Below are 23,046 nucleotides of genomic sequence, written 5' to 3'. Positions count from 1 at the left end.
AAATATTTATTGTCAACTGTCCCAGTTGAATGCATGTGTGGAAATTGTATATTTTATCACTTTGGAACTACAGACCCAGCACTGGACCCCTGGCACGTGCATTACAGCGAGGGGGTGAAAATTGGCTTGTGGAGGGGGCGGAAAGTCTTACTCTTATATGTAAAGCACTGATATACATATACAAATGTATGGTTTATCTGTGGTATTCAAATTTCATGGGATGGGGTGGCAAATAGAGAAAAACGTCTAAAAATACTCTGGGTAGTAGAGGGAGACAATGAATTAAAGGTTGAGAAACAACCCTGCATTAGAGTAATAGGTGGGAATATAGTAGATTGAATTTTTAGCATTAATTATCCCTTTTCTCCCCGCAAAATGGACATGATGAAGTTGATATGCCTCCTGTTTTTTCACCTGCTCCTCGAATACTTTCATACATAGAGAGGCATTTTACACATACACCCGATTTGCACATCTGCCATTAGACCACCAGCAACTCACGGTAGATGTGTACTTCTCAGAGTCCGGTCTGAAGACAAAATTTCCTTTAACCCCTCATAGCCACTTCAAAGGGAAGGAAAAGACCACCGTTTTAGGCACTCTGATGCCAAACTAAAGTAGTGAAAGACACTGTATTTCTATTTTCCACCACCGACGGCTAATGTAGCCTTTCCCTCAGATGATCTGCGAGGGTCAGGCCCAGCAGGCGCTTTCAGGGGTCACTTTTAGAGCTGGTCAAACAGAGTCCCGATTGTTTCATCCTCAAAAGAGAAAGCCCGGATGGGATGTGTGCCACTCTTAGCTTAATAGGAAATGAAGTAATTCTTGGGTCACGCTTTAGCAGTTTTGTTTATCTGTAGCAATATGCCGTTTCTATGGGTACGGGTACTTCATGGAGTGATAAGGAGCCTGTGGAAAAGCTCTCTCAACCCCACGAGCACACACCTCCCTCCCAGCCTGCAAACTTAAAAACGGTTTGGATTAGGTGCATTTAAGAGGACCATCAACAGTTCAATTTTTGTTTCTCACCGAGGTGCTACTTGTTTTTGCTTACTCTGCTTTGTCTCCCTTCCCTTAATTTTTTCAGTTCTGCAGTGCCAAAAGCAACAATTAGCTCCGAGGCTTCTTTGGGCCACGTTGCAGAAGCACTTTGTAGAGCATTCGGGCTCTGTTTTCCTTGCGTGAGGTGAACAGGAGCATTTAATAGCCAGTAATAATAACAACTACGAGTTTTCGGTGCCTGCTTTGTGTCAGGTACTGTGTGTACGAGCATCTCTGATGTGTTTTAACGATCCGGAACACTGCTGGTGTTCTCATTTTGTGCACAGGACAAACGGGCTTCAAGGCCGAGTGACTCTTCTAGGACAGCCCAGCCTGTCTGCAGTGGAGGGTGACATTCAAACCTAATATTTTCTGACTTCACGGCTAGCTGCCAGCAGACTTAAGACCCCTCACGTTTCACTCAATTAGGAACAGATGTCTCCCACCCCATAATTTACTTAGGTTCCCTGATCGTGGGATAAATTCAGAAAGCAATTTAAAAAATGGAATTAAAGTTTAAGCTATGTTTCTTTAACAGTTTGTCTCTCTTTTTCCCCTCTCTCTAAATTCCCTTGGGGTGCTTCCTTCAGAAGAAGCTCAGCAAATTTTTCAGAATTTCCCTTTTTTGAAAAGAATTGGGATTTTTTATTTTCCTTCATTACTAGAAAATCGAGTGGTAAGAAAAACACCATGGAACTAGTTGAGAACCCTTCTACTCTTCGCTCTGCCGCAGCTTCTGTTTTTATGTGAAAAGAAGTTAAATTGTCATTCTGTCAAATTGGATATGATTTCCCATCCCCATGTCTTCGCAGTGCAGATTGTAGACATCGGTAATACCCTGCATTTTGTGTGCAAGAGGCAGCATGTATTCATGTCCTTGGAGCTAATTTATGGCAGTGAGAGGTCTTATGTCTGCATGTGCAGTGACTTTAGTTTCATTACTGGGACCATATTGTATAATCTTGTTTTTAAAAAAGGTTGGGTTTTTTTTTTTTTTTTCCTCTAGATGCTTCATCTTAAAGGTTATAAGGATTAGAAATAATCTTGTGAACCCTCCGCGCCTAAGAGAAAAGAGCGAGAGAGAAGTAGCCTGCCAGCCTTGCGTGGTGATGTCCAGACAGCAGGGCGAGTTTTTGGTTCTCGGTGGTAGCAACTCTCCCAGTCGACGTTCGATAGAGACTGACCCTGGAAACCCCAGTTCTCCACTCCTCTTTTAATCCTCAGTTTTCTTTTTGAAAAAGAAGCCTATAATCATATCAGACACACTCCAGATTTATGGCACAGTTTACTTCAGATGATTCATAGTTTCTTCAGATCGTGAGTTCATGTCTGAAGGGGAAAGGCTGGGCTAACAATTGGATGGCTTCTCCTAGATACCTATGTCATGGCCTTTCCTGATACTCTTCCTCCTCTTATATATAGTCTTATTTTAGTTATACACAAATAGAGCTAATAATAGTTCACCCGCACACCCATCCGCTTTCTAACAACTTCTTTTAGAGCAGTAGAAGGAGATATGCACGCTTACTCTGCTAAACACGTGTGCGTGCACACACGTGCAATACCCCTCACGTTCTTCTGTTTCTCTCCTTCTCATTTATCTCCACCCTATCCTGGCCCCAAAAGTCATTTTAGCAATTCCAGATTGATTTCTGTGCAGATGCATGGCTTTTTGCTAAGAGAGAGAGAGGGGGAGGAAGGGAGAGAGAAAGAGGGAGGGAGGGAGGAGGTTCAAGAAGGTGGTTTTGCAGTGGCATTGTGACTCCATTTCTGGTTCAGGGTTCCAGGTTTCTCACCTTCGCACAGGCTTGAGGAAGGAGGCTGTTCAGTTGCGTCAGACAGTGGGGTGGTATTATTTTAGGTTTAGTATAATGTCTCTTCTAAGACATGGCAAGTTTAAGTTTTGGAGACAAAATTCAGTTCAGATCCCAAATTATTCACAATGTCATCGTTGAATTGTGAAATGTCATTTTAGGTTTTATTGATATTTATTCCTGTCTACCTCAAAAGAATGTCAAGAGTTCATCAATTAGGTTAATCTTGAATAAATGGGAAAATGCTAGTTATTGGTTAGATTCATGAATGAGGACCACAACATTCTTACTTTAAAATAATTCTTCTAATTGAAATACATATTGCTACATCTATCTAATTTAATTGGACATTAAATGAAGCTGTGTATTTTGTTTTGGGTGATGGCATTAAAGAATTTTAGAGGACTTCTGAACAATAGCTCTTCACTTACAAGACTAGGAGACGATCTAGATTTTAAAGTGTTAGAGGTGGTCGTTAATATCTTCCCAAAACTTGGGTCTGTAGTAATTCTGCCATCTCTTGAATTTCCTTGCTGCTTTCGTTTTTATGTTTTTGAAGCTTTCCTATTTCTGGAATCTTCCTACCTTTCCTTCCCTTTCTAGCTTCTGACTGATAAAATGCACAGGCTTTTACAGCTGGAGGACCCTAGACCCTGTAGAGGCTGCTTCCTCATGCTGCGAATGAAGAAACTGAGGCCCAAGAAGCAGAGGTGACCTGAGGTCACACAACTTACAAGTCTCATAGCCAGGATTGAACGTAGTAGTTTTATTCCCTTCCCGTTGATTCTCCCACAGTATCTATATTTTCTCTTAAAGCTTCCTTGTATCCATAAATCTTGGGCATAGGGGTGGACTCTAGAACAAGAACATGGGTTCAAATCCCAATTCTGACTGTTAGGAGCTTTCTAACCTTGGGCAGATTACTTCATATTTTTGTGCTTTGGTTTCTTCATCTGGCAAATGGGGATGATAATAGTACCTACCACACAGGGCTGTTAATGAGAAGTAAGTAAAGTTATTCAGAAAGCGCCGAGAATAGTGCCTGGCGCATAGCAGGTATCATGTGTGTTTGTCAGATGAGATAGGGACCGCTTGCGCATCAGTGTTCTGGGGGTCGCAGTGAAGAAGCCCTGGGGTTGGGGAGTCAGGAGCAGGACGACTGTCAGAGGGGCATCGTCGCGAGAGCTGCCTGTGTTTGCTCCCCGGGGACGTGCACGGCCCCTCTCCCGCCAGTGGTATCGTGCGTGTCCCTTACAGACCCCGTCCCGTCGTGACTTCCTTGCAGTTACGTCCACCTCGTTTGATCCCTCCCGACGGGCTGTGGACCTCTGAGGAGCTGAGGCTCTTACTGTAGTCGTCTTCACCTGCTAACCACAGTTCCCAGGACTCCGCGGGTGCCCAGCTGTTAGATGTTGTAGAACATTTGAAAAGAAGCACTCACTTTTGGCCAGAAAAGTACCCAAGTCTACTACCCGAATTGGTTGACTCGTTTCAGCTGACATTGTTGTCTTACAGAATTAAGATGGCTGCTCTTCAAATAACGATTAAGATTTTTTTTCTAATTTCGTGTATTAGAATAATTTATGCATAAATTCAAAACGTATATCGAGTCGAGATGCATACATGGGTGTAGACACACATACACGAGAGGATGCTGCAGGTTCCTGCAGCCTTCACAGGAAAATTCGGGTTGGAAGACGGCGAGGGTGTCTGGTGGACGCTGCATCTCCATGGAGACTGAGCTTGGTGGTCCACGAGCCCGTTGCTGCTCAGTCGTCGTGCTGGCCCCTCGTTCCACGTTTTAAGGCTTCCTTCCATGCAGGGACGCAGCTGCCACCCCTCCCTCCTCCTTTGTCTACGAACAATGTGGGACAAAGCTCCCCCATCATGATACAGGCCGTGGCCTTTGGCATCAGACTTGAATTTGAATAATGGATTCTGCTGCTTCATGTCTGTGAAACCTTGAAGTGTCAAGTTTTCTCATCCGTAACATGAGGACAGCGCATACCTCACACATCTGTTGTGTAGAGAAAATGCCTGGTATGGAGTAGGCACTTGGTTACGAATGCTCGTTACCACCCTGAAATGACACAGCAGTGAGAGACTTCTTTTGTCACAAGCATGAAGGGCTTAAGGGGACCTCTGGGGAAAAGTGTGTGGAAAATCAATTTATTATTCTCACTGGTCATTTGGGGGAAAAAAATACTGTTTTCTTTTGCAAAGACAGCAGAGAGCTAAGTTTGCTCTATCCAAGTCTGAAACCTCCACTGGCCTGTGCCCACAGTATGGAAAGCCAGCGTCGTGGGCACACGGGGGTCCCCCACCTCTCGGTGTGCGGTGCATGGGGGCCTTGTTCAGGCCATGCGATGTTTCAGCGTCAGAAACATCAGCTCCATCTCCGTTTGTTTTCTCATTGCAAAGGTAGTTTATAGAAGAAGAGCAATGATGTTAGCAGCATGCTAGTTGGAATCAGTGTATGAAAGCTGAGGAAAAACTATTTCGATGAAGTTATTCTGCAAATTGAAAATACTTAGTTTTGTGAGACTAAAAATCCAGAAGGAAGTCTGATTCTCCGAGAAGAGAAACAGTGTTGTCAAACCTTTCTGGTTTTACTCAAACGGAGCTCTTCGGGCTGGCGTGTATGTCACCTGCATTCGCAGCTGACGGGGTCTTGCCGTCTGTACAGCGGGTACCACCATCATTGGCCTGCCTGCTTTTCCTGGACTCGGCTGCCGTGTAACCACAACGTTCATCATCCCTAAGCGAACCAGGCGATTTCATCGAAGTCCTCATTACCTTACAGGAAAGAACGTGCATCTGAGGGTGGAAGTTATTTTCTAGGCCTGGAAATTGCTAGTAATAGTAAAATAAAATCACATCGTTTTATGCTTTCCAGAATGTTTCATCATTTCATCAGCTGTATTGTGGTGATTGTAAGGCAGATGCTGGGGGCTGCTGAAAAATTCCTCCCACATAATCTGTATGACTGACTTTTCCCCTGTTGGGTTTTCAGATGTAATTCAGTTCAGTGGGTATTAGACTTCCCACTGCATGCCAGGCCGTACCAGATCCTCGAGCTTTTCATTCTTTAATCCGTTCAAATTGAATAGCCATAGTTCAGTATATATTGAGATGTTCAGAGACTCTTGCAGTGCTAAACACCACGGTATAGGCATGGTGACAACCGGGCCTCAAATTTGTCTGCTCTTTGGTAAGGGAACTGCTTCATATTTGCAAATAATTTAAACAAGAACTAGAAATGGAGTTTAAAGAAGTTTAGAAGGTTGCCGTCAGAGCTCAGAGAAAGAAGGGGGTTCTTCTAGGAAGGGGAACTTGCGTGTCATGCAGGAAGAACAGAGGGGACCCACAGGTGTCGCCCTTCGCGGGGAGGACTCTCATTCTGCCTTCTCTGCTGCGTGTGTCCCCTTCAGGTCACGACTGCTGTGAGACTGTGAAGGTGCTGCTCTGTGCTTCCAGAGAAGGCCTCCCCGTGTGCGTGGTCGCCGAAGGGGACTTCGCCTTCGTGCAGGATGAGGCCTACGACGCGGCCCAGTTCCTCGCGACCAGCGCTGGCAACCAGCAGGCCCTGAACTTCACCCGCTTCCTCAACCGGTCGGGAGCCCCCTCAGCAGATGTGGATTCCCTGGACGAGAAGGTCGCCCTGGCATTCAGACACCTGAAGCTGCCCGCGGAGTGGAATGTGCTGGGCACAGATCCGGCCTTGCATGGTGAGAATGTAAATAACCCACACGCAACACTAGGGGTGGAATCCCGTTTTTTTCCTGGGGCTGCTTTTATGCCGTCACTGTCTTCAGGTTTTCCGCAGTGGCTGAATAAACCTGGCCTTCACCGTAGCAAAGTAGCCCTGATGGCATCTCTTTTAGGTTCTTCAACCGAGCTGTTAAACCTGTTCCTGCCATGAAGTGACCTGAGGGAGAGTTGCGGGCACAGTAGTTTTCTCTGCGTCTGGGTTTCACACTCGATCTCAAGTGCAGCAGTGACCCCTCCTTCAGGAGGAGGGCTGCTGAGTAACTTTTGTACTTTTTTGGTGTTTAAGTATCAAAGAAAGGGTTTTTATTACTGCATTCTGTAGTTCTCTAGAGATTCCATGGCATTGGAGAAGAGGAAGGTTGGGGGAGCCTGAGCTCTGAGAAACCCCACACTTTTTTAACCAGAGTATTTTCACTCTTAGTTATCTCCTGGCTCTCCATATGAGAGTTTGTTGAAGGAAGGGCTCCACTTTTTAAAAAAACACTGCTGTAGTTAGTATCTGTTTATGTTCCTCATAGACAGGGGTTTTCCCATGTAATTATTCTTGTGCCAGATGACATCTACCAGCTGTCGTGATTTTACATATATTTAAATGAAACATTACATATCTGGGGTCCAGTAAATAACATCCTCTACCTCCTGAGTTCAAATCCAGTTGAAAGGTTTCAGAGTTACGCTGCTAGAGACGAAAATGTTTACTTTGTTACTGATGAGAGCTCGGTTGGAAGACTGACATCAGATCTGCCCGAAGGGCTTATCTCTGAAAGACCTGGACAGTCACGAGACTGTCCTCCAGCGTCCACCCAGCTTCAATCCCTGTGTCACTTGGGGAGAGTGGGCCAGAAGTTATCCGCTGTGCAGGTGGCAGATGCTGACGAGAAACAGCCAGAAGGGACTGAGCCAGGGACCCCATCGATAAACATGTTCTTACTTCATGGGACAGTGGCAAAGGGGTATTTGCCAGCTTTGTTTCCTTTAAATCCACCAAATTTGACAGTGAAACCTGTGATCAGCTGCAGGAATGTTGTCCCCTACCATCAGGGCCCGACCGTCAGCATACATACTACCAGGGCCATCCTGCCCAGGCAGAATATGAAAGTAAGTGTACACTGTGAAACCAAGTTAGGGAAGAAAGCATGTCACCTTTTTCTTACTAATGTAGTGTCCAAGAGTCCTCGGCATTGCTCAGATCTAGAGATCAGAATGCCGGCCATTACATAGGGCACGGGCACGTTTTTAGAAGCCTGACGCTGGGGCTCAGTACCCCTTGCCCTGCCGTTCCTTGGGTTGGTAGGGGGTGATCACTGTGGTTTCATGAGACGGTATCGAGTTGGACTGCAGTAGTTATTTGTGGGTGTGTGGTGTTTTTATGGTTTTGTTTGTCTTATTTAAGGAAGGCACAAGAGTTGGACTGTTTGTTTGTGCTGCCATTATTAAAAAGAAACACAGTCGACCCTTGAACAGCGCAGGTTTGAACTGCGCGGGTTCACCGGTACGCATGTTTCTCATCCACGATCGCGACTTTCTGTATACCGAGGGCTGACTTCAGTCATTGCGGATTTTTGACTGCATTGCTGACTTCAGTCATTGCGGATTTTGGGTGGTTGGTACCCCAAACTCATTGTTCAAGGGTCAACTGTGTTCGAAAAAGCACAGGCCTGAAACTTTAGGCATGTGACTTCCCCTCTCTGGGCTCTAGCTTCCTTGTCTTTAATAGGGAACTGGCCAGATTTAATATTTTTGTGGACTTTCCATGTGATTCTTAAGCTTCTGTTATATAACATTACTCGTGCAATGCTAGCAGGGCTAAATTGAATTTGAAATTTAGAGAAAGGTGTTAAAAGCCACAGTAAGGTACCATTACACACCTGTTAGAAAAGCTAAAATTAAAAATGCCACATGCTGGCAGGGATGCAAAACAACCTCTCATTCATTACTGGTGGGAGTGCAGAATGGTATCGCCAGTTGGGAAGACAGTTTGGCTATTTCTTATAAAGTTAAACGCACATTTACTCTGTGCCTCAGCAGTCCTGCTTTTGGTTCTCCATCCTAGAGAAATCAAAGTTTATATTCACTTTAAAAAAAAAAATCTTTGCTTTGTTTACAATCATCAGAAACTGGAACAACCCAGATCTCTCTCACTGGGCGAATAAAAACAAGCTGTGGAACATCCACACAGTGGAACGTCCCTCGGCAATGAAGAAGGAATAAACTGTTGACGTGATCAACAATTTAGATTCATTGGAAATGCATTGCACTAAGTAAAAGAAGTCAATTTCCAGAGGGTATTTACTGGATGATTTCATTTATGTACTGTCTGAAAAGGACAAAATTATAGGAATAGAAACTAGATCAGGAGTTGCCAGGTTTAGAAGTGGGGAAAGTCTGACAGCAAAGGGAGAATTCCTTGGGTGTTGGAATGGTTTTGCATTTTGGCGGTGATGATTGTAAGAAACTATGTGTGTGTTCTAACTCATAAGACTGTACACCCTCCAAAAGTGAATTTTACTGTACATGAAATAATTAAAGGAACAGAAGAAGTTGAACAGGTTAGCTGTACATTTTGCAAGGTGAAATGCATGCAAGGGACTTGATAGACCTGCCTTGAAGTCGACGACTGGGATCAGGAATCTGATGTCAAGGGCTGGATTTATGTTCTGCGGTTTTAACCACGAACACTGGGTTTTTTAGGGGCAGAGTAGCTTCAGTTAAGAGGCACTTGCTTGCTGTTGAGGGATGGATATAGGACATTCTGCTCACATTGAGTCGCACGTCAAATACTTTTCAAAAGGTATTTAAAGGAAGAAGGTATGAAACAAGCTTGTTGCCTGGGATAATAATCCGGGTAAACAGGACACCTTATTACATAACAGGACTACTTGCTGTTAGAAGCTAGGATGTTTACAGGTGTTCTGGCCTAATACTTGTACAAAGGAGTCATGCAAGATTTATGGTTAATCCTCTCACTCTTCATTGTTTGGATGGAGTGCTTTTTAACTTATTTTAGGTCAGTGACTCCTTTGAAAATAGCTCAGATTTCTCCTCAGGAAAAAATACATGTAGGTGTCTTCCTGCAGACATTTACAGAGAATTTCAGGGATGATAGCCTCCCCGAACCACAGGCATGAACATTAAGTTAAAAACTCCTGGTTTAGATTTGATACTATGAAATGGAAAGAGCATAGCCAGTGGAGTCAGTTTGTTTATATCCTGGTTTCATTGCAAGAGTGTGGGCACAATATTTAATCTCCGTTTCTCATTTTCTTCATCTATAAAATGGAGGAAAGTAAATTCATGATAGTGTGTGCTGGTTTGCAAGCTCTTCATTCGGACTATACCAGGAACAACATCCCAGGGACCTTTTAGAGACAAAACTGATGAGCTATGACGAGGTAAGGTAGCATGGCTTAAAAAGGGGTAAAACAGGACAGTACACAAAGAAAAGGCGCTTTGAGGCATAATGAGACTGTTTTTCTTTTGCTTTAACGTATGTCTAAAGTTAATCCTCGATTTAAACATGAGCAAGAGGGAGTCTGTGCATTTTAGTTCTTCCAAGTGTTCTTTAATCTCTGGTTACGTGAAGCAGCCTCTGCACTTGCTTTGTCACTTAGTTCTGCCTTAAATGCCAGTAGTAAGGGTTCATCTGGGTGGAGAGTGAACCGTGGGGTAAGGATATCTCCCCGAGGCTCACTGAGTCGCCTCAGCTCTAGTGACTCAGTGGTTAGTGAAAACAGTGAATTAAGATGGTTTTTCTTGTGAAAGAAACTCGTACAGTAGCAGTCAGCATACCTCTAAATGACCGGGTGGGCCCATTGAAGACTTGCTCTGAAAGAAAGGAGAAGAAACATCTTGGAGGAAATCTTTATTATTTAGTCATGGTATTGCACAACTGAAAACAAAAGAATATCTAATCATCTTTGGGGGATGGGGCAGGACTCCTCCCCACAATGAGAAATTTGGGTGGCGAGAAGAGTAAGACAGGTTTAAGAAAGACTGCAGAAAACAACTTCCATTCTCAATTCTGTATATCTGATGTTGCTTTAATAGAACTTCAACATAATTTGCTGTTTTAGTTTTTATACTCCTTCCAAATTGTTTTAATAACTTTTCATTGAAATTTTCCTTAGCTATACTCATAGGAAATGCAATAGTGCTCTGAAAAACACAGTTGAATAACTCAGAATACAGGGGAAAAGACAAAGGATCATGAAAGGGAAAAAAAAAAATACAGATGTGGAGAGTAGAGAACAGAGACCGATCCTAAATTGTAGGTGCCCTGCAGTTGAAACTGATACAAAAGGAATTAAAGCAGCAGTGTTAGGGTATAGTGGGTAAACTTTTTTTATAATTGGAGGAAAACGTGAAAAGATGCTTTATAAACCACATTTGCATGCATGGGTGCTTGATTGCTTGATTTTTACCAAAATAGACAAGGTGGACTAATGGAGAAGGTGTGATTTTGGGGCTCAAGAAAGAAGAATTTTCAAATCTTGCTGATTCTTGCTGTGGTCAGGTTATTAATCTGTTAATCTGTCTTTATCTGCAAAATGAGATAATGAGACCTAACAGGGTTATTGTGAGAATGAAAACAATTCATACAAACTGCTTAGCCCAGTGCGTGGCACTTAGCAGGTCCTCACAATAAAGTAAATATATTACTTTTCTTGTAATCTGTTGATTGCACAAGGGGAGTGACCTAAAAGCTGTGGCGCCTGCTGCTCAGGACCATAGAATGAGATTCAGGGAGGCCATTGGTGCCAGAATTAGGGTGCCAGCTTTGGACATGTGTATGGCCTTGTTGGAACTCTGACCCAGAGCAAAGACGGGATCAGAGAGCTGGGGGTGTAGGTAAAACTACATTAAGGAGGTGTCGCCTAGTACGCCGGAAATAACCAGTCTTTAAAAAAATCTCACAGTTCCTGGTTGGTACCTGATTGGCTGTTTTGTTTTTGGTAACGATGTCAGAGAGCTTGTGAACAGCTGTAAGGCACAAGTCCTGGTGACGTTTGATCTTTTCTGGAGGGTCTTCCTGTCCTTTGGATCTGGCCTTGGCACCTGCTTTAAGGTGTTTATTTTTAAAATTTGTACCTACTCATGCAGTGGTTTCTTCGGGTGTCAAATTCTTTCCAGCCAAATGCCTCTGCTGAACACCTTATTAATTCTGCAGTCGGTATGTGTAGTCCTATAGGGAAAATAAAACATGAAAGGCAGCTTTTGCTTACAAGGAAGTTTACCTGACAATGCGGAGACTAGACTGGTTGATATACATGTGACGTTAGAAATAGTGCAGTTCAATGTGAAATCACAAGTTCAAAGATGCGTTCATGTCTGTGCTGTTCACATAGAGAAACATCTGGGCTTCAGTAGCAGGAGACACTGGGGTCCAAGAAGCCCGAGAATGCTCAGCAAAGGAGCAGAGACCCGAGCGAGTGCGCCATAGGGAGTGAGAGATGTTAGCCAAGCGGGGAGGAGGGCGCCGGGCAGGCCCGGCTCCCGGGAGCCACTCACGCTCCCTCTGAGCGCTGCTCCCTGCAGCTGGGTAGTGCACAGCCCGTGGGGCCGTGTACCGCGGTCCTGCGGTGGCTTTAGCTCCTGCCGTTGCCGGCTGGGCACAAGGACGCCTGAGGAAGAAAGTGTAGCTAGAGAACCTGGAATGCAGTTTGAAGTCTGGAAGGACAAAGCCTGGGGGGGAGGGAGGAGGCAGCTGGCATTTACTGTGGCCATGCCAGCCTTTCCCCTACGTCCACCCGTTTGTTACTGCGCCCCCCACTCTAGGGGTGAAGAAAGTGAAGCTCAGCGAGGTTAAACGGATCGTGCCCGGTTCCAGGGACGGCACATGCCAAATCCGAGCCCAGATTTGCCTGACCTCAAAGCCCTTCCTCACTGCCCCACTTTCAGAGTGACTTCCTCTAGAAGAAGGGGCCCACTTCAAGTGAAATGAGCCCCAAAACGTGTTTTCCTTTTTGAAGTTAATTTGGACATTAGCATTACCCTTTCTTATTATGCCTGGAAATGCATGTCTTTCTTTCATTAAACAAACAAAGAAGAGCTGGCAGTGCCAGCAGTTGGATTTGCTCTTAATGTGGGGGAATAGAAAGACCTGTCCTGTGTGTGCTTAACAAGAAGAACCTGTTTGTAGTGTTTAGCTAGCCAACTCCTGTCTGGGTGTTATTTTATTTTATTTTTTCAAGTAATTAACACCCTTTATGATTCACCCATCTAAGCCGTAGACCCCCAACTGCTCTTCCCGTTGGGTCCCCATGTTGTGAGGCTCCATCCACTTTTTTTTTTTTTTTTTTAAGGAAAGGACGTGTATGTGGAGTCACTCTTATAAATCTATAAATCCGCCCACATCAGTTGACTGAACAATGCCTTAAATCAGGATATAGAAATGGCTCGATACTCTTGTGGACTGTCTCCTGCTGGAGGCAGGAGATACATTTTGCTTCTCATACTATTTCCAGCCTCATTCGTTTTTACTTGAGAGCTGTTTCTCCCCAGCCACAGTGAAATTGTTTATATTATATGTCGTGACTTGACTTTGGGATCATAAGTACTTGGAGGCATTGGTATGTAGCAGACACGTCTTTTTGCTGACTTGCTTTTTGTTTCCACATTCTCCCCTCACTTAATTTCATTTTCTCCCCCCCCCCCCCAAAGATGACGGCCCCCGCGAGACATTGATGCATTTTGCTGTGCGGCTGGGACTGCCGAGGTTGACGTGGTTCCTGCTGCAGAAGCCAGGTGGTCGCGGAGCTCTCCGCATCCACAACCAGGAAGGAGCGACCCCGGTGAGCCTGGCCTTGGAGCGGGGTTACCACGAGCTGCACCAGCTCCTAACCGAGTAAGTGCTCCTTCCCCCGCGGTCCCTCCTCTCGCCGCCGGCCCCGCCCCCTGATTCCCAGTCTTACTGCCCACTTGGCGTCTCAGTGTGGGTTCGCCGCAGATTGAAACCTCAGCTCGGTGCCTTGTCTCCTGCTGGAGGTTTGTGAGCCGGCTCCTGCTAACCACTTCAGTGTCTGAGTGACAGACGTAAGTCACACCACCGTCTTCTCTCTCTGCCTCCCTGCCTCAGTGCTGCTTTCCTCTTACATGTCGCTGAAAACTTAGAAAAAGGCTGATTTGCGGGGGTAGCATTCCATTACCGCGTATCCAGTGTACCCCAGGTCAGTACAAAAGGAGACAGTTTTCCTGTGCCATGCAGTTTCTTCTGGTATGTCTTCAGGACTTGAAGGAGTTAATTTAATAGAAACGAATACTTTAATATAATAATTACATGCAGAAAATATACTGAACCACTGAGGTTTGGCTTGAATGTGATTTCTGTGAAAAAAATCAAGAGCAGTGGTCTCTTCATCTGCGGAGCAATAAAAGCAACTGAATTGTCCTGGAAATGCGCAGTAGGAAATCCTGTCTGCGGGTGCAGTTAGACGTTCTGGCTGACAGAGAGTCCTTTGAAGGGAGGCTGTTAGTCAAAACATTTGAGGAATTCTTTTTTCTTGTATAAATAGAGAAATAAACGCATTATAACAGGCAACATTTTCCATTGGAATATTTAGAAAAGGCAGAAATTTCAAGTATAGTTTTTCTCTTATTAAATATACTTTTTATTGTTTCATGATCATCGTCATCTTTTCCACCACATAATCTGAACAGGAACAAACCCTTCTGGATCTCTATTCTTTAGCAATTGTGAAGCGACCCTTGTAAATTAAGTCGGTAATCCCATGTTCTCAGATATTTTGCTCGTTAGACACTATCTAGTTGCATTTTATTTATGTTTACCCTTTTTAGCTGCGACTGAGGGTTAGTCTGCAAGGGCTAAGAAGAGATCTCAGCAGGTAATGCCACCCCGCCCTGTTTTCCTTGTGTGTTTTCGCTTTACCTGCCAAGCGTATGACCTTCCCAGTCAAGCCAGGCAGAAGGTTCTTTGCAGAAAGCTTTCTGATGGGCGCGTCATCTCCCACGAGCTTTGGACACCTGAGCTCTCCTGCACCGGTCCCAGGGGTGGCAGGTTCCGTCCCTTGCACTTCCCATCTGGCCCGTGATTGGATCCCCTCTGCCGTTTGCCTCATGGCCTTAGGAAGACAGGCCTTGTTCCAGCAGTCGAAACGACGAACTCGGTGTCACTGTTGTGAAGTCGAATGCAGTTCCTCTGTCGGTGCGATCTTGTCGTTCAGAGTTTTTGCTGGGAAGCAGAGTTGGTTAAGGATTGCCGTCCAAATGGGGAAATGATTTCAACAGTTTCATGCTGTGCTTGGTGGGATGTCACAAGACTTACTGCATTACAGCACAGCTCTAAGGAAACTATAGTGTGTTTGTTCTTGGAGAAGAGTTTGGTCTGCTCCACAGTGCTGCCTCTGTTACACGTGGGAGAGCCACTTACCTCCCTTTGAAGGGAAGTAAGTAGGGAAAGACAGCTTGAGAAATCCGCAAATGGAGGACTGCACCTGGCTGCAGAACTAGCCTTGAACTTGGATTTCTCTGGCCGTTACAGATCTAGAACCTAGAAAAACTGCCTTGAGTCATAATTAGCAATTTAACACAGGTAAGTGGGTGATTTTACTAATCCTTTGTCTCGCTCTGATATTAGCAGAACCGTAAAGAGTCAGGAAAAGTCATCTTTAACAGATGAGGAAACATATCTGGAGAGGTAAAGTGACTGGATCAGGGTGACCAGGTAGCAGGGCCAGAGTTAGAAGCCAAGCCTCCTAAGAGGCTGCTCAGAGCTCCTCCCACTGCCCGGATTCTTAGCAAGGGGCCCAAGAATGCACCGTGTGGGGTCTGCATCCTTGGAAATTACAAGCAAACGTTTTTGCATCCCTGCTTCCGAGTAGAGTTTGTTTTGTGAAATTCGCCAAGAGGTTTGTGGAAAGTTAAGAATTACTCTGCTATATTGTGGTGATTTTCTAATAATTTACTAAAGTCTTTAGGTTTGGGTGTTCTTATACTTATGTCTCTTTAAAAAATTTTTTTCCATATAGGCCTGTCTCTATCTTTTATTTTCAGTTAATATGAAATTGAAGTATGGTTATATACATTCACATTTATTAAATAACTTTGCATTCCAGTCTTAACTAAGAAGTCTGTTTAACTCCTTTCATGCCTCTCTCCAAATAAATTTGTTTTAATTCCTTGCCGTTTACCCTGTTTTGGAGAGTGGAGGTGGAAATAGAGGGTGTTAATTCTGATTAGTGTCCAAGTTCTGTTGTGTGTCCAAGGCTTATTTTGATATTGTAATTGTATGCGTGGTCTGAAAATTGACCTTAAATATAATGTCACCAATCTTGCCTGAGAAATCTTACCCTAGAAGAATGCCCAGAACACTTAGTCCTGCTTCTGCTTTTTAGGGAGATGCACAGTCATCTCTCCCATTTTGAAGAGGAGTTCATTGAATACCCCACCCAGAGTCCCCCTAATTAATGATGGGCAGAGTAGGCAGAAAACCAAGTCCTGAGGCTCGTAGTTTAGTGAATTCTCGGAAGCGACAATGTTGGATGTATGTTGCAGTGGAGTCATCTACTAAGGGATGTTAGAGCCAGATGCTGTCTGATATCTCACTCACACATGACAAATAAGAAATGTCGGACTGTGATCACTCATTTGAGGGGAGAGAGAGAGCTGAGACGAAGAGGCAGATCCAGGCAGTGGCTCTGTGCAAACTTCGTGGTCAAATCTGAGTTTGCATTTGGCTCTGCCAGTTTTAGCTGCACTACTTTGGACAGAGTAAGTAACTTGCCTCTCTAATCTTTAATTTCTTCATCTGAATAATAATTTAAAAAAAGATTAAGATCTGCCTCTTAGAATGATAACCAGTGCCTGATGTGTACGCATTGTGAAAAATCAGAGTTTATTTGTCACACAGATTATGGTTATTTCTTGGAGGAAATACAGGGGCTATACCTGTTTCAGCTCGAAGAGAGACGGTATAGAACGGTGGACTTGTTTAGTGCTCATCTGGGCCACTGCACTCAGTGGCCTGTGTGTCACCTACACACTGGGAGCTCACTTTTCTCATCTGTTGTGGGCATATACCTCGTCTGCCTGTGCGTCCAGGGCGGTAGAACTCCGTCACACTGTAAAGCGCTCTATGTGAGAGTGTCTTAAATACTCATAAAGTCAGTAGAATGAAAGTACACTAATCAGTGAAACTCGCCTTCCAGAGTATTGGTCTATCTAGAGTATCTTTTCTGTAATATTTATTACTCTAAGTTATAGTAGAGAGATTGGTAGTGAGGCTGCTAGTTTTGAATCACCTCTGTGAAGTGATACGATCTTGGGTGATTCACTTAATCTCCCTAAGCTTCAGTGCCTTGTTTGTAACGTGGGAAGAATCAGAAGACTATCTGCAACGTGGGTCGCTTTGAGAAATGAATGAAAGAGTGCAAGTAGAGAGCCTAACGGTGACTGACATAAATGTTCTCTCTTACTGCACTTCCTTTCATTTTCCTCTCCTTCCAGGCCTATATAAATTTTTCATCCATTAAGGAAATTTTGCCAAAATCCCGAAGTGTTTTCAGACAACGTTTGGATACCCGTACTTGATAAGCATTTGAAATTAATCCCTAGTGTAAAGGTAACACTGAAACCCTTTGCTTGGCTCCCTGACGCGTGCCGTGTTGTCCGTGCCTCTGGGCTGACGGGAGAGGGAACTCTAGAGCGTGAGAGAATCATTTACAGCGCTGCCGCCCTTACGGGCAGAGTATTTCTTGTAAGAATTTTACCTGGAGTGTTGACATAAAAGAGCTGAAATATTTCGTTTGCCCAATGAGTGAGTGTAAAAATATTTGTCCTCATAACTCCATCTCTTTTTCAGCATCAGTTCAGCATATCTTTATTTATTGCATGCCTGTAATGCACTAGAAATCATTTCCACCTCACAACAACCTTTCTGAAATAGGCATTATCTGTGTTTTGCAGATAAATATGGAGACTCAGAGAACTAAAGTAATTACCGCTAGGCTTTACCGAAAAGCGGGAGAGCTGTTGCTACACACATCTGTGGAATTCAGAGGCCCATATTCTTCCCTCTACAAAAATTTGACAGAAGGAGAGAGACTCAGGAAAAGCCCACTGGGGTGCAGGAAGACTGGCTCTTAATTAGGAAAGGGCTCTCATGTTTCCATTTAGGCCTAGCCTCTCCTTTCCTGGAAAAAACAAGATCCTCAATACAGCAACTTGACATTTATATTACGCATAATATGGGTTTTAAAGTGTTGTTGGTTATACTCAAGCTGTCTTTACATTTTGATTCTCAAACCAGCCTAATGAATGGGCAAGATAGGTTTTATTATCCATGTTTTATAATTGAGGAAACTGAGGCCCGAGAGCTGAAGTGAATTGCCCAAAGTCACAAGGCTACAAAGTAGCAGAACCTGGCTCAGGCTCAAAGTCCAGCAGTCTGTTTGGGTTGAGATGACACTTGTGCATGTGCAGAACACACATCCAGCCTGGCAAACTCGAGGCTCTCGCTTGTGGTCTGTTGTCATAGTAGGTGATATTGGGTCCTCTTGAAGAGTTTGTGTCCATTAGTTCTCAAGTCCTTCTTCTGACACATTTGCACTTGAAACCTGGGTTCAGGGTTGGGTCACAAATAACTCTTCAAAGGTACATATTTCACAATGGAACTGAATGCTATTGAGCAAGAAGTTCTGTTAACATAGCAATTGCCCTTTTAGGGTTCTCTTCAAGTACTTGACAAATGAGTCCTCAGTAGCCCATCTTGTGCAAAACAAATTTAGAATGTTTGCTTTTGCTCGGTAGGGAAAGAATGAAATAAATTTTAAACTTAACCTTCAAAATAGTAGCCAGATAGCAGGATTTTTTTTTTTTCACATTTACATTCATTTATCCTAAGCCCCATCCATCTGTCTGTCCCTTGATTCTTCCCTCCATCCATGCATCCACCCATCCATTCGTCTAACCACCCATCCTCCACCCTCCTTCCTTACTGAGCGCTACAGGATAAAGAGGTAGAACTGAGTGAAGTCTCTTAGATAGAGGAGAGGGCACCAAAATTTATTAAATACCGAATGCCTGCTTCCTTGGTGCTTTACGTGTGTTCTCATTTAAACCTCTTCACAAACGTCTAGGGTGTAGTTGGTGCAGTTGGTTTTCTTCTACCGATGAGAAGATACTCCCAGAGGAACTAAATAGCTTGACCAAGGCCAGAGAGTTAATAAATTGCTGTTGCTCGCCACCCTGTTGTTTTGTTTGTTTGTTTGTTTGTTTTTAGCTTTACTGATAGATTTTGTGAGAAGTCATGTTTGGGAACATTGTCAGGCATTTAACCAAACTAATTTGACTGTGATGATTCATAGCTCTGGCTTTTTACGACTTATTTTTCTTTTCTTTCTTTTTAAAAAAATTTTTAGAAGTAAGTTTTCCACCAAAGCGTTTAAAAATTTTTGACATTTCATAGTTTTTCGTATTTTTTCTTTTTCTTTTCTTTTCTTTTTTTTTAAAGCCATTCAACTAGTAATCTCATGGTCGTCCTATCTGGCAACATGCAAGAAAATTGCAAAATGAAATATCTGAGAATAATATTTGTGTTACTGTATCTGTAACACTGATTGTCATTTATTGTATTTGTGGTAGGCATTTTGCATAAATTCTTGTATATTTTATCCTTTCCTTAGCTCTTTGGGTTGGGCATATTATTCTCACTTCAGCAGGCAACTGCCATAGCTAGTAAGTAATAGAGCAGTAATTGGAACCAAAGCCAAATATCAACATAGAACAAAGTTGTATGATATAAGAATAAATATGAAATAGTATAATCCTATGTGTTTATTAAAATTTAATAGTTCTGTTTTAGAAGTTTGACCTTGCAGTGAAGGAACAGTGATTTCTCAGCATTACCAGCTTCTAGATTTTTCTTCAGTGATTGAACAGTGCTTGTACAAGAACTGTGGAAATCATTCTTAATCCACATATAAATGTATTTTAAAAAGTGTTAGAAAAAGAGGTACCCCAAATACATTTCGGTTTTGCTAATCAAATGTTAAAGACTTTACTAGAATACAACACCTATAGTTTTAGGTGTACATGGACACTAAACATTTGAACAAAATCTTGTCAAAATGATTATTTAATAATGCTAAGCAATTTCAGTACCTAAAGTATTTTTGAGAACCATTAAACCAAGAATCCTAAGTACAAAATTCTTCATTGAAAACGTGTTCTTGAAATACTTCCCTGCATTATAATTTTATGCAGTCTAATTAGTTAGACATATCACTGATGTGACAATAGAAAAGCGAGTGTGCTGTTCAGTTTAACTGGCCAGCAGAATTTCCGCTTAGAAGGCATATAAGGAGATGTGCACTTTAAATTATGTAGAGAATGCTTCCAGAATACTCCTTGTTTTCACGGTATTTTTTATATTGATGATGTCGCTTCTCTGATGTGATGGTAACTTCTATAATCACTTGATCACTGATCACATACATGTTCAGTAGGCAGTTGAGTATTTGGCCTTAAAAAGACAAAGCTGAACGTGAGTGCATCCCTATTGTTTGCTCTCTGTGAGCCTCAGTTTCTTCATCTGTGCAATGAGAAATGATAGCTCTGTGCACCTCATGGGTCTGTTAGGATTTCATGAGAACACGTGTAAGTCCTTAGAAACGTACCGCGTCCCTTTATTTGGAGAACTAGGAAAGGGGAGTCATCAGAAATAAGATGATCCACTCAGCTTTATATGAACACGACACATCTGCAACCCCATCCGATTTCTGACAGGTTTTGCCGCGGTCAGCCCCACCCCACAGCTGTAACAGTCTGTCTCAAAACAGCAGGGAGTTAGAACCCTATTTTCCTCTTGGATATTTTAGGAGTAAACAGTAGGAAGGTGATGTAGGGGTAGCTGACATTCACATTTATTTGATCTCACAAGAAACCTAGGATTCTCATTGTACAGATGAGGAGAGTGAGCTGCAGAGATGTATAACCGGCCTAAGATCAGACGTCAGAGTAAAGAAACACACCAAGTCCGTCAGACTCTCCGGCTCGTGTTCTAATCATCACCTTATACAAATTTTAATTATTTAACAGCATGGAATTAATAACAAATTGCTGCTACACGGTAGTTGCTCAGATTATGTGCGCTCTTCCCTTTGTACTACTCCCTAGCTAATCGTTAAGGGCAGAGCCGCAGTACTATGCTCCTCACCCCAGCTCTCTCCAAGGAAAAGAGGAAGAGAGAAACTAAGAATATCGGTGCTAAAATTTCTAGTGAATTTTCGTGTTTATGAAAGCATAACTAGTCTAGCAATGAGTTCTCTGCAAACACCTAAGATAGAGAATAACCTTCAGTTCATTTCAAGGTGAATCAGTAGTTCCCCTCACTTCCTTGCCCCTCCTTTTAACATTTAGCCTCTCCCACTCCATTTCAGCGAGTTGTGGTTGAACTTGTAGGACTCTTTGAGTTTGGCACTGTTATGGTTATGTGGTTTCATGAAAGATACTGCAGTGGCCCGCAAATAAGGAACTAGGTGCTGCAGTTCCTGGCAGGAGGAAACTCAGCAAAACACGCCCTTGGGGAGGGCCGACCTGGCTGCTCTTCTCTGCTCTGAAAGCCCAGACCCAGGTAGGATGGGCCTGCGGTATTCGTGGTGCTTGGGCAGCCATGAGTGAGTATCAGCTTCCAGACTGATATGTTGTCGATCCTCACTGTTTGTCCGCTGACATTTGATCTGTCTTTCTGCCGTACCTCAACAAGATGTATCTCTGAACTTCCCCCTGAGCGACTGCTGTTGTTAGTACAGGAAGAATGCTTTTCTCTGCAGTGGATTTGACAGGGTTTTAACTGTATGTTACTATCAGACCCAGACTTTTTCATGTTACAGCTTGCTACACCAGACACGAAGGCAGAGGCCGATTGCAGCGTAGCAGCTAGAACATGGGCGTTTGTTGGAATTCACTCTGGGCTTTTGAATTTTGTCGTGCCGCGTACCTAACTCTTGAGATTTGGGAGCAGCTGTGGATGGGCCACACAGTTCTGGACCGCCAGTTTGGATGCTGTAACCCCATCTCTGAGGATTGGCCTCTTAATTTCTATTTTTCTGCAGTTGAAAACTTGCTATGGTTCCTATAAAATTTGTGATAACAAAACCTAATTAATGTATCTGATTAGCTTCTGATAAGTATTTTGTCAGATGTACAGCTTGTATAATTTGAATGGGACCATAATTTGAAACTCTGATAGGGTATAGGTATCACCGTGGAAGTGGGAAAAGGTACAGAAATTTTGGAATTCGATCTGTGTGCAAATTCTGGCCTTTTCACTCACTACCTGTGTACTTGGGCAAGTTATTCCTTAAGTCTTAGTTTTCTGATGTGAAAAATGGAAATACACTAATACCTACCTCAAAGTTGTGAGAATTGGAAGTAAACGACATTTGCCTGGTGCCAGTAGTTAATATTCTTAGTTTCACTGTTTTGTGTTACATCCTCCTCATTCCCATTGCTTTCTCTGCACAGCTACACTGACCCTGGACACGGTGGCCAGCTGGTTGCTACCTCAGGACCTTTGTCTGATACATTCTGTCCCAGTAACTTCGTATGTTGGCTCTGTCATATGATTCAGATCAGTTGTCAGATTTCTTCAGAGATTTTCCTGACCACCTCTCTGAAGAAGCCACTGTTTCCACTCCAAAGAGTTTTCTGCCATAAGCACCTTGCTTTATTTCTTAAAGCACTTGTCTCTACCTATAGTTATATCCCTTTATAAGTTCCCTTATAGTAGGAACCTTGGCTGTGTTATTTATTCATCAGTATATATGTTAGCATCTAGTCTCATACTAGGTACTTCATGAGTATTGTTGAATATTTGAATGAACAAATGTATAACCTTGACTATTCATTTTCTGGAAATGGGATATTTTGAGATATCTTGAAACAATGAACTTAGATACAGTATAGAGAAGATGAGATGCCAGGTAGAATGCATTTTTAATAGAATGGTATACCAGCTATAGTGTTATCTTTTCAACGGGCTTTTGGTGACCGTTTTATTTGTGTAGAACCTAATAATTTTTCATATACTGTGAAAAGCGTTTCTGTAATTGCCTCCTTCATAACCCAGTTCCCTTCTGTTTCATAGGATTTAGGTTTGCATTTTAAGCTTATACAAAGTGGGTTAAGATTCTCTGTGTACTTAGGCCGTAAGTATCTTCTGGGGTCTTTTGTCTATGCAGACCCTTTTAGAGAATACGCGCTGATTGGAAAATGATAATGTGGCCAAGATACAGATGTTCAGTAGAATACCCCTTAGTACCTTTTAATAATGTAATCCAAGGGAACATTTCGCTTTCAGCTCCTTAATCCACATAAGGTACTCTACTAAATTACTTGGGAATAGATTGCTCGGAATGAATTTAAAAATTTATACTTAGGCCTTATTCACCCAGCATGAAAATTT

General features: G+C 43.1%; 1 protein-coding gene across 14 annotated transcripts in view; it reads left to right on the top strand.

Annotated features, from left to right (window-relative positions):
• Positions 1 to 23,046, top strand: part of AKAP13 (A-kinase anchoring protein 13) — a 235,136-nt gene that overhangs the window by 87,495 nt on the left and 124,595 nt on the right. For 12 of the 14 annotated variants that reach the window (XM_016151661.2, XM_016151658.2, XM_016151655.2 and 9 more), the window contains exons 4-5: positions 6,287 to 6,583; positions 13,287 to 13,470. In XM_016151661.2, the coding sequence (XP_016007147.2) occupies positions 6,287 to 6,583; positions 13,287 to 13,470 (481 nt within the window). Of the gene's footprint in view, positions 1 to 6,286; positions 6,584 to 13,286; positions 13,471 to 13,667; positions 15,175 to 19,090; positions 21,257 to 23,046 lie in introns of those variants that run through there. The other 2 variants (XM_016151663.2, XM_016151662.2) reach the window with 2 other exon arrangements.

This window comes from Rousettus aegyptiacus, unplaced genomic scaffold, assembly GCF_014176215.1.
Source record: "Rousettus aegyptiacus isolate mRouAeg1 unplaced genomic scaffold, mRouAeg1.p scaffold_m13_p_14, whole genome shotgun sequence".
NCBI classification, from domain to species: Eukaryota; Metazoa; Chordata; class Mammalia; order Chiroptera; family Pteropodidae; genus Rousettus; species Rousettus aegyptiacus.
The sequence above is the reverse complement of the archived record's forward strand: the minus strand, read 5'-3'. Positions and strand labels throughout refer to the sequence as shown.